Here is an 11,603-nt window from a genome sequence, read left to right on the forward strand (position 1 = left end):
ACGGACTGTCAACTGTGGGACCTTATATAGACAGGTGTTTGCCATTCCAAATCATGTCCAATCAATTGAATTATACACATTTTAAAATAGGCCATATTATATTTCCAAATATAATTGTGACTTTGTAGGCCTCATGTCCTGCACCAGCATCACGTTCTCTCCCAGCTTCATGTTTTGAATGAGGTCTGTAATTCCAGTTCATATAATACAATACAGTATACTAATACAGTCCACACTCAAAAAGATTAGGCTACTAGAGCTTGTTTCCTTTATTTACCCAAGAGAGCATGTATACATCTATTGGCTTTTATGTTTTTGTGTAATGTGCGGTAGCCTATATCATAAACAATGTATTAGATAATGGCACTATTATTTGGGCTTTTTTTGCGCTTGGGATCATAAAATGTCTTTGTTGTATGGCTCATCAGGCTTGGATGTTCATGCCGATCAAAGCTCTAATCAAATCCAGACATTTATATTCTTTATATACTTTAGAATGGCACTTCTGGTTTTGGCATGAAATACTGGGTTCGTCATGTGACAAGTCATTTATTTTCGGGATGGAACATTTGTAAAATGCCAGGAAAATATGTAACCCTGGTATGGCTTGCTTGCTTGACATGTTTTTAAATTCTTTACATATTTGCGGTCTGGGGAAAAGTTTTGGGGAAAAAAGCTTTAATTTCCCCAGGACAGTTTACACATTTAAAAAAATAAACAATAACTGTGCCAAATGTGTTTTAGTAAGACTCTCCAAGGGTTACTATTAATGAATGCTATGTTTTTGTTGTGTGTGTGTTTTGTTTTGTTGATGATTATGTTTTTCCTGAGTGGTCTCTCGGCACTGTTCTGACTTCAAACAGAAACAACTTCTTTATACAACTTTAATTGAATGCATCTTTTTCAATTACATTGAAAACAATTAGACGGTGGCAACACAGTGAGCAGCTGTGCATGAGACAGGTTGAAATGGCACTAGCTGATGGAAAAGCCTGTATGACATCAAACACTCATGTATGGGACCACTGTTTGCAGGAAGAAGAGTTTGTGTCCGGAGACATGGCTGCTATTGCAGCTGGGGTCCACTGTGACTCTAGTTGGATGCGACGGTCTGATCAATCCAGCCACGCAGGTAGGCGACACGGGAGTAGACGGCAGGGGTATTGACGTTGCAGTTGGAGGTGCCCCAGGACACGATACCCACCTGAAACCACACACCACTGCTCTGACACACCAGAGGACCGCCAGAATCACCCTGGAGATGGAGGAGAAGAAGGGAGAGGTTAGGAGCACTGGCACTGGTAGAGATTATTGTAATAGGGGCCGAGTGGTGGACTATCCATTGTCATGCCATTGCCAGAGAATTTGGTTAAACAAATCTGTATCTGGCTGCTTTAAGATGGCGCGTGTGTTGGGGGAAAGGTTATTGCCAGATGAAATGATACCAGAGTGATTAGAGAGAAATGTTCAGTAACTGACTGGCGAAAGGTAGCCTCAACTTGCTCCAGGAGTACAGTCAGTTACCTGGCAAGAGGACACTCCGGAGGCTCCGGCGCAGATCATGGCGTCAGTGATCCTGTTCTGGCCCCAGTACTGCTTGCACTGAGCCGGGCTCAGCAGAGGAAGGGCCACCTGCTGGAGGATACGGGGGCTTGCTGGGGACGGGGGTCAGGGGACATGGTTAGGAAGGAGCTCAGTGCTCTAATGAAAGCTGAGGTGGAAACATTGGCATCCATTTGCACATACTCTTGTATTAACTGTAAATATATAATGTATCAATAATGGTTCAGTAGCTTGTGTGGCCACTCACAGGTGGTGCCAGTCTTGCCCCAGCCAGTGGTGACACAGCGGGTTCCAGAGGGGAAGGAGGTGCTGGAGGTGGCCAGGCACACACGGGACACGCGGGAGGTGATCTGGACGGGGGAGGACAGCTTCAGCAGGGTTATGTCGTTGTTAAAGTTCTGGCTGTTGTAGTAGGGGTGGGTGATAGCCTACAGGGATCAAGGAAAGATGTAGACACATAGTGAAGTGATTCATCTTCGAAAGTGAACAGAATCTCAGAACTCTGGTAAAACCTATGAAGCAGGCAGGCATGTTGTGGTTAAGTGAGTGGATCTCTCCCCAGGCTCCTGGACTTACCCTGGAGATGCTTTTGACCTGGATCGGCTCAGCATTGGACTGACGATCGTGCTCTCCCAGGATCACATGGTGACGGCCAGGACTGGAGAGAGAAAACAGATTACAGTGTGTATGAATGAACACAGCTCATCTGAGTGAAACTAAGAGGAATGCAATATGTACTTATGAATATGGTGCTAATAAAGCACTATTGAATGGAATTAAATGTACTTACGTGACACGGCAATGTGCAGCAGTGACAACCCAGTTCTGGCTGATTAGGGAGCCTCCACAGAAGTGGAATCCAGAGGCATCCTGAAGGAGAAAGGGAGAGGTGGAAGACAGTATATAGTATGGGTCTGACCATAATGTGAAGACAGTAGATAGATAGTATGGGTCTGACCATAATGTGAAGACAGTAGATAGATAGTATGGGTCTGACCATAATGTGAAGACAGTAGATAGATAGTATGGGTCTGACCATAATGTGAAGACAGTAGATAGAAATATGGGTCTGACCATAATGTGAAGACAGTAGATAGATAGTATGGGTCTGACCATAATGTGAAGACAGTAGATAGATAGTATGGGTCTGACCATAATGTGAAGACAGTAGATAGAAATATGGGTCTGACCATAATGTGAAGACAGTAGATAGATAGTATGGGTCTGACCATAATGTGAAGACAGTAGATAGATAGTATGGGTCTGACCATAATGTGAAGACAGTAGATAGAAATATGGGTCTGACCATAATGTGAAGACAGTAGATAGAAATATGGGTCTGACCATAATGTGAAGACAGTAGATAGATAGTATGGGTCTGACCATAATGTGAAGACAGTAGATAGAAAAATGGGTCTGACCATAATGTGAAGACAGTAGATAGAAATATGGGTCTGACCATAATGTGAAGACAGTAGATAGAAATATGGGTCTGACCATAATGTGAAGACAGTAGATAGAAATATGGGTCTGACCATAATGTGAAGACAGTAGATAGAAATATGGGTCTGACCATAATGTGAAGACAGTAGATTGATAGCATGGGTCTGACCATAATGTGAAGACAGTAGATAGAAATATGGGTCTGACCATAATGTGAAGACAGTAGATAGAAAAATGGGTCTGACCATAATGTGAAGACAGTAGATAGAAATATGGGTCTGACCATAATGTGAAGACAGTAGATAGATAGTATGGGTCTGACCATAATGTGAAGACAGTAGATAGATAGTATGGGTCTGACCATAATGTGAAGACAGTAGATAGAAATATGGGTCTGACCATAATGTGAAGACAGTAGATAGATAGTATGGGTCTGACCATAATGTGAAGACAGTAGATAGATAGTATGGGTCTGACCAAAATGTGAAGACAGTAGATAGATAGTATGGGTCTGACCATAATGTGAAGACAGTAGATAGAAATATGGGTCTGACCATAATGTGAAGACAGTAGATAGATAGTATGGGTCTGACCATAATGTGAAGACAGTAGATAGAAATATGGGTCTGACCATAATGTGAAGACAGTAGATAGATAGTATGGGTCTGACCATAATGTGAAGACAGTAGATAGAAATATGGGTCTGACCATAATGTGAAGACAGTAGATAGAAATATGGGTCTGACCATAATGTGAAGACAGTAGATAGATAGTATGGGTCTGACCATAATGTGAAGACAGTAGATAGAAATATGGGTCTGACCATAATGTGAAGACAGTAGATAGATAGTATGGGTCTGACCATAATGTGAAGACAGTAGATAGAAATATGGGTCTGACCATAATGTGAAGACAGTAGATAGATAGTATGGGTCTGACCATAATGTGAAGACAGTAGATAGAAATATGGGTCTGACCATAATGTGAAGACAGTAGATTGAAATATGGGTCTGATCATAATGTGAAGACAGTAGATAGAAATATGGGTCTGACCATAATGTGAAGACAGTAGATAGAAATATGGGTCTGATCATAATGTGAAGACAGTAGATAGATAGTATGGGTCTGACCATAATGTGAAGACAGTAGATAGAAATATGGGTCTGATCATAATGTGAAGACAGTAGATAGATACCATTGGTCTGACCATAATGTGAAGACAGTAGATAGAAATATGGGTCTGATCATAATGTGAAGACAGTAGATAGAAATATGGGTCTGATCATAATGTGAAGACAGTAGATAGAAATATGGGTCTGATCATAATGTGAAGACAGTAGATAGATACCATTGGTCTGACCATAATGTGAAGACAGTAGATAGAAATATGGGTCTGATCATAATGTGAAGACAGTAGATAGATACCATTGGTCTGACCATAATGTGAAGACAGCACTTCCCAACATTTTCAACATACATTTACTGTAAGTGGCTAACAAGAGTCATCAGTGATTACAGCATTGTGGTGTGAAAAAACAATGTATAGAATGAAAGAGTAGAAATGGGGATACCTGAAGGGACACTTGCCAGGGCCAGGAGCCAGATACGGCGTTCTGTCCGTTCACAATCTTCAAGCCGCTCACCTGCGGCGGGATGCTAGGCACTCCGCAACCTAGGGCACAAACACACAGTCTCAAACAACACCCTATCCTCATATATAGTGCACCACTTTTGACCAAAGTCCTACATAGTTTTGATTAGCCTCAGAGTATGGACTGACATGCCTTCAGTAACTACCAAAATATAATACAACACTTCACCTCCTTCTTGGCCAGGGCTTCTTTTAGCTATTCATCTCAATAGGACTTACCTATGTGAATAAATAAAGGATCAAAAAGATCAAATCAGTTCATGCTACCAGATGTTGATGACGACACCACTCACCCAGGGCTGAGGCCACCAAAGCGAGACAGCTGACGATCCAGAGCATGGCCATAGTGTAGTAGACTGTGCTTGACGTCTCTTTTTCCCTCTCCCTCTTATACCCTGACAGGCCCATCAGTCATGTCTCCCACTCACCCATGGGTTCCCCCAAGGTCTGATAGAGCTGGGAACAGTCAGGTGGAACAGATTGGAAAATCTCACGCCTCAGGGACTGTCAGATACACGCTTGTGTTTGCCATGTAGTGCACTGTACTCTATGTGGGCTAGGCCTAAGCAAACAAGGCTTTGCACAATGATTCCAGGGAAAGTCATAATTCTTTATCTTTATGCTGAGTGGAAAATATACCCAGACCCCAAATTTGGTCCTCTGAAATGCCCTTGATGCCTATTTTTCTGGTTTCTTATCACGCTGTCCAATTGGAGTTCTGATGATGGGCAGAACAATAACATCTTGTAACCGTGTGTTGCAATCCCACAAGCAGGGTGGAAAACCATGGTCAGACCATTCTGTTTCTATGCAGCCGTACATGACAGCAAAACAATCAAAAACAAAACACTTGATTAACATTATGGATTCAGATCATATGTTTTATGGAGCTCTCTGTGACAAAAACATGTGTTTTATTAAGAAAGGAAGCTATTGGGATTTATTCATCTATACAAAGTAGCAGTGAGGACATGTGTTCACATTGCTATTCAAGTTCATACTTTGACACATTTAAAATGTCACTACATTTGAGGGTTGTAACAGAGGGCCCACCACCACGAGGATGAGGCCACTGAGAAAACCTCCAGAAATTAGGATCTTATCCCATTAAATGTTGTTTATCAACCAGTCAGGAACCAAATCTGAATCTGCACATGGTGCTGTCTTCACACATCATAATCACATACATACCTATTTCTACTTGTTCATAATAAGATTGCTGCAAAATGAATGTCACTTTTGAGGGAACTTTTCTGATGAGCAATAGTGCAGATGTTCATACAAGTTTATAAGACTTTAAGCACTTTGTGACTCTGTTAATGTACATTAACTCTGTTAATGTACAAAATGCATTTGTCATCTCAAACTTCAGGGAGGGTATTTGGTGGGAGGTTAAAGAAAAACACAAAAAATGCTTATCAGAATCCAGCTTTATTGGTTGTGATATATTCAATCTGATAAAAGTGAAGGTTGTGTGAACTGCACAACAGTACAAAGCTGTAGGAGCCTGCCGTAGATATAAATATTACACAGGATGTACTCAATAAGAGAAGTGATGACACAAGCCAGGTCTGCAGTAGGTGATGTGTGAAGCCTGGGAGCTGAGATGTGGACAGGATGTGGATTCTCTTCTGTAGAGGTCAGGGATTTTAGTCAACCTCCTCGATGGTTGGACCAGAGGAAGAGCCAGCCCCAGCACCTCCAGGGAAGCCTCCAGGCATACCGCCTGGCATACCGCCTGGCATACCTCCTGGTGGGCCTCCGGTACCCTGATACAGATTGGTAATGATGGGGTTACACACCTTCTCCAGCTCCTTCTGCTGGTGCTCATACTCATCCTTCTCTGCTGTCTAGATAAAGACAAGGGGAGAGACGAGAGAGGAAGGGAGAGAGTATGAGACACAGGTGGTAATCACAATATTCTATCTTATATGTGTAGCCTACTTTTACCATGGGAGGAAATGCATCAATGTGAAACCATTGCTAACCAACTGATGTTGCACTAAGAACACTCAATCTAGGTGGAACTCTAGACCAGCCCCTTGTGGTTTACCTGGTTCCTGTCCAGCCAGGAGATCACTTCGTTGCACTTGTCCACGATGGTCTTCTTGTCCTCCGGGCTGATCTTTTCCGTGAGCTTCTCGTCGTCCACGGTGCTCTTCATGTTGAAGGCCAGGGACTCCAGTGAGTTCTTAGCTGTGACCTTCTCCTTCTGAGCCTCGTCCTCAGCCCTGTACTGGTCAGCCTCTTGCACCATGCGCTCAATGTCCTCCTTGGTCAGACGTCCTGGGGGATAACAAGATACAGACATCATTATATAATTTCCCATATGTGACATATTCATTATCTCCTACTCGCTCCTGTTGTCTCTCTTTCTTTTTGGGACTCTTTTCTTTGAGGAAAGGGTTGGAAATCAATAAGACCTTTGATCATATCGTGAGGTTCAAGGTTAAGGAGGCATACCTTTGTCATTGGTGATGGTGATCTTGTTCTCCTTGCCGGTGCTCTTGTCCACCGCAGACACATTGAGGATGCCGTTGGCGTCTATGTCAAAGGTCACCTCGATCTGGGGGACGCCCCGGGGGGCAGGGGGGATTCCGGTGAGCTCAAACTTTCCGAGGATATTGTTGTCCTTGGTCATGGCTCTCTCCCCCTCATACACCTGAGAAAGAAATTGTGGGAATGGATTAATATCAGATAGAATCACAGAGGGTATAGGTGATCTGGCTACTTTACACAAACGTTGGCCTTGTACAGCTGATAAAAGACTCACCTGGATGAGCACTCCGGGTTGGTTTTCTGAGTATGTTGTGAAGGTCTGGGTCTGCTTGGTGGGGATGGTGGTGTTCCTCTTGATGAGCACGGTCATGACCCCTCCGGCTGTCTCAATACCCAGGGACAGGGGTGTGACGTCCAGCAGCAGCAGGTCCTGCACGTTCTCTGACTTGTCACCGGCTAAGATGGCAGCCTGCACAGCTGTGGAGGACAGAGAGGAGATGTTGGATGAAACATTGAATCACATACACTTGACACAGTGAAATTTTCCTGCAACACACAGTGAGATACCTACCGGCACCATAAGCCACAGCCTCATCAGGGTTGATGCTCTTGTTGAGGTCTCGGCCATTGAATAAGTCCTGCAGAAGCTTCTGGATCTTGGGGATACGTGTGGAGCCTCCCACCAGGACGATGTCGTGTATCTGGGCCTTGTCCATTTTGGCATCTCTCATAGACTTCTCCACGGGTTCCAGGGTACCGCGGAACAGGTCAGCGTTGAGCTCCTCAAAGCGAGCCCTGGTAATGGAGGTGTAGAAGTCGGCACCCTCATAGAGGGAGTCAATCTCGATGCTGGCTTGGGTGCTGGAGGAGAGGGTGCGCTTGGCCCGCTCACAGGCAGTGCGCAGGCGCCGCACCGCGCGCTTGTTGCCGCTGATGTCCTTCTTGAATTTACGCTTGAACTCACCGATGAAGTGGTTGACCATGCGGTTGTCGAAGTCCTCGCCTCCCAGGTGGGTGTCACCAGCAGTGGACTTCACCTCAAAGATGCCATCCTCGATGGTCAGGATGGACACGTCAAAAGTGCCGCCGCCCAGGTCGAAGATCAGGACGTTGCGCTCACCGCCGACCTGATAAGAGAGAGCAATTAAGTCAGTAGGACTTTCAAAGGACTAATCAAGCAGACCTAGTGTGAGCCGTACAACACAGTGTTTTTTTGTTTGTTTTGGGGTTTCTGTACCTTCTTGTCCAGGCCATAGGCGATGGCTGCAGCGGTGGGCTCGTTGATGATGCGCAGGACGTTGAGTCCAGAGATCACTCCAGCATCTTTGGTTGCTTGGCGCTGGGAGTCGTTGAAGTAGGCAGGGACTGTGATGACAGCATTGTTCACTGGCTGAAGATGGAAAAACACTATTAGTTAGATCTAGTGTGTATCATCCCTAAATAGACTGTCAGTTTGAGTTATTAACATATAATGTTTACCCATCCAATCTTTTCAAACCTACATGGAGTGCATGGAGTGGGTAGGGGCTAAGAGTAGATTTGGAATTAAGGTGTTTTTTCATTTGGTTAGTCAGACTCCCTACCTTGCCCAGATAAGCTTCGGAGATCTCCTTCATTTTGGTGAGCACCATGGAGGACACCTCCTCAGGGAAAAAGGTCTTCCTCTCTCCCTTGTACTCTACCTCCATCTTGGGCTTGCCACCATCGCTCACCACTGTGAAGGGCCAGTGCTTCATGTCCGACTGTACCACGGCATCATCAAACTTACGACCAATTAGACGCTTGGCATCTTTGGACACAGGGATGGCAGAGTAGGGTTGATTTTCAAGAGTAGGATGAATTTGTCTGTGGACACTGGTCTAAGGTCAGTTTTGCATTTCCCCCTAATGGAGTGGGGCGAGGCTGATGGATTTAAATCTAGTACTTTTAGGCCCTCAAGTGGGGACTACTGTTAACAACAGGCAAGAGGCTACAGCGCTGAGCTTAAAATAAACCTTGATTCTGTTCCCTTTGTCCACTAGAGGCTTCATCTAACTACCCACTGTGTGTCAAGGTGAGGTGATGTGCTTACCGAACACAGTGTTGGTGGGGTTCATGGCCACCTGGTTCTTGGCGGCGTCACCGATCAGCCTCTCCGTGTCGGTGAAGGCCACATAGCTGGGTGTGGTTCTGTTGCCCTGGTCGTTGGCGATGATCTCCACCTTGCCATGCTGAAAGATGCCCACACAGGAGTATGTGGTCCCCAGGTCAATGCCTACTGCTGGTCCTTTAGACATCCTGCAACAACAAAACCAGAATTAGAGTTCATTAGTGAGAGGAGAATTACTTTCATTATTTGAGAATTACGTAGGCCTACAGTATCATACAAGAATGTTGAAAGATACTTTTCATTAAGACGATAATGTTATAAAGCCTTCTCTTTTGAATATTATCAGTTATTAGTAGCCAGCAAAAGGTAGTTGGATGACAACAGTCAAATGTTTAAACTTGTGTTGAAAGCCTTTGGGGTTAAAGGTCATCATGTTCATGTATGTGCATGTGTGTGTATGCGTGCACGCGTGCACGTCTTTGACAGTGTGTGTGTTCCTTCCCTGTCATTCACAGAGAGCAGATGCAGTCCCACGTGAGCCCCCAAATTGGAAGAGATCCCCGGGGCTCAGCTGTTCTAGAAAGTGCTGTCATGGCAACATGCCAACCAGTGGAGTGGTACCAACACCACAACTCCTTAAAGCAGCAATACCACCAGTAGCATACCACCAGAGCCAACAGGCCACCCTCCCTCACCCTCCCCTCATCCTGTTCTCCCCTCTCCACAGATCATTCTGGCAATACAACACCCAACTGTTACCAGCCAGGCTAAGTCAATGTGATGTATTAACACAGTGGCTTTTTTCCAACAGCTGAATCCCACAAACTACCAACACATTCTATTAATATGGCTCACAGATCTGTTGTTGGAACACAGGTTGGATTAAATTAAGTGATTATTAATGAGCTGTTAAGTAAAACTGGACTTTGCCAATATCATATGTACTGAGCAGTTACCTTGTTGAAATACTTACTACTGTACTTCACTATTGTGTAATATGGAAGTTATTATGGGCCTGGACTGTAATAACAGTAAAAGCCTTAGAAACCTCACTACTGGAGAAGGAACTATGATATACTTTAAAGCTGTTACCTCACAATTAACTAATACATTAAGTCAGTGGGGAAACAAGGGGGGATTGTTGAAATGGTGAACATGCTAGACAGGGCCAGATCATGTGGTGAGGCCCAAATAATTATCGTAAAAAAATTTTTTTTTACATTTTGCATGTAAATACTGTACCTAATTCTGTTTTACAGCCACTCACTGTACTCTTGTGAAAGGATAAAAGTAGCATTTCTCATATTCGGGATGGATTAAACAGACAAAGCCACCTCACATAAACTACTGGTACTGGTAAATTCCTTATCACTTATGATCTAATTCTGTTACTCCTGGTATACTCATTTAATTTGAACAAACTCGTTAGCATCCTTTTTATCTATTTTTTAAAACGTATCTAATAACTATCGGTGCTAAGCATACCATACATACCACTGTACCCATATTTAGATCAGCTGCGCATATTTCATATGTGCATTAGTGTTCAAACTGACAGAGAAGCATTAAGCATGGATCAAGCACATGGACAGAGCTGACACCATTGGGTGTGGTGTGTGACACTATGACAGTGTTTGTGACATACAGTGAGACCAGGCATGACACAAAGGGATTACAGGCACAACTTCCACTGGTCAAGCATGTCAGTGGACACTGGACAACATGTGTGCCCAGAAACAGAAAGTCATGCAATAGACAAATCATTCAAACAGGCTTTACAAGAACATTTGGCTTCATGCTACTTAAAAAACACTGCTTAAACAATTTGAGATAAGCTTTATGCTAGTTCTTAACACTCCTCCGACAGCCAATAGTTGACATAAAGCATGCTAGTGTCATTATGAGAGTGGGGTCATGTCCCTTGAGTTGGACAGGAGCTGGCAAGTCAAGCTGAAAAAGCAGAGCTGAATGCAACGTTTCTTAGAAAAGGAGTTACCTTGCTCAGTCAGTTGTGCAACGCTTCAAAGATTACCACACAAACCACAGAACACCGCCTGCTCAATTCCACTGAAGCACTCCTCTCCCTTTCCTGGACAGAAAGACTAAGAGGACGAGTGTCAGGTCTCTCCAGAGTATATAGCCACAGACAGTGAGCTGTGTGCTGTCTGAGATTCCATCAGGGAATCAGGTGACTCAGCCAGAGAAAGTTCTAGGCCCATGTAGCTGCCTGCATGTGCCCATTCAGTGCTTGCCAACTAACTTGATCTGGTATAGGAGTTAGCTGAATTGCTGTTAGCCCGTTTTCAGTGAATAAAAATTGAAATTAGAAAAGACTATTGTATTTTCTCTCTACACTTT

At 44.0% G+C, this 11,603-nt stretch overlaps 2 protein-coding genes across 2 annotated transcripts; both read right to left on the reverse strand.

Annotated features, from left to right (window-relative positions):
• Positions 1 to 870: 870 nt before the first annotated feature.
• LOC115164496 (chymotrypsin-like protease CTRL-1) lies at positions 871 to 5,060 on the reverse strand. The gene is made up of 7 exons (XM_029717039.1): positions 4,951 to 5,060; positions 4,578 to 4,678; positions 2,354 to 2,433; positions 2,140 to 2,221; positions 1,811 to 1,991; positions 1,525 to 1,655; positions 871 to 1,255 (listed from the first exon to the last, which is right to left on the reverse strand). Exons 1-7 carry the CDS (start codon positions 5,000 to 5,002, stop codon positions 1,094 to 1,096), a joined length of 789 nt encoding a protein of 262 aa, XP_029572899.1. The 5' UTR covers positions 5,003 to 5,060; the 3' UTR covers positions 871 to 1,093.
• A 1,009-nt stretch (positions 5,061 to 6,069) lies between these two features.
• hsc70 (heat shock cognate 70) lies at positions 6,070 to 11,407 on the reverse strand. Its single transcript, XM_029716542.1, has 9 exons — positions 11,242 to 11,407; positions 9,228 to 9,433; positions 8,740 to 8,945; positions 8,394 to 8,546; positions 7,728 to 8,283; positions 7,431 to 7,633; positions 7,121 to 7,319; positions 6,711 to 6,943; positions 6,070 to 6,507 (listed from the first exon to the last, which is right to left on the reverse strand). The coding sequence occupies exons 2-9, from the start codon at positions 9,430 to 9,432 to the stop codon at positions 6,307 to 6,309; spliced, it is 1,956 nt and encodes a 651-aa protein (XP_029572402.1). The 5' UTR covers position 9,433; positions 11,242 to 11,407; the 3' UTR covers positions 6,070 to 6,306.
• Between the last annotated feature and the right edge of the window lie 196 nt (positions 11,408 to 11,603).

This window comes from Salmo trutta, chromosome 3 (assembly GCF_901001165.1).
Source record: "Salmo trutta chromosome 3, fSalTru1.1, whole genome shotgun sequence".
NCBI classification, from domain to species: Eukaryota; Metazoa; Chordata; class Actinopteri; order Salmoniformes; family Salmonidae; genus Salmo; species Salmo trutta.

Excerpts from the sequence above, each read along its gene's own strand:
- LOC115164496 (XM_029717039.1), bottom strand. The coding sequence starts at position 5,002 with ATGGCCATGCTCTGGATCGTCAGCTGTCTCGCTTTGGTGGCCTCAGCC. Across the intron at positions 4,679-4,950 it reads TTTGGTGGCCTCAGCCCTGG|GTTGCGGAGTGCCTAGCATC; the intron begins GTGAGTGGTGTC and ends TTTGTGCCCTAG. Across the intron at positions 2,222-2,353 it reads GCTGCACATTGCCGTGTCAC|TCCTGGCCGTCACCATGTGA; the intron begins GTAAGTACATTT and ends TTCTCTCTCCAG.
- hsc70 (XM_029716542.1), bottom strand. The coding sequence starts at position 9,432 with ATGTCTAAAGGACCAGCAGTAGGCATTGACCTGGGGACCACATACTCC. Across the intron at positions 7,634-7,727 it reads GGCTGTGGCTTATGGTGCCG|CTGTGCAGGCTGCCATCTTA; the intron begins GTAGGTATCTCA and ends TGTCCTCCACAG. Across the intron at positions 7,320-7,430 it reads AACCCGGAGTGCTCATCCAG|GTGTATGAGGGGGAGAGAGC; the intron begins GTGAGTCTTTTA and ends TTTCTTTCTCAG.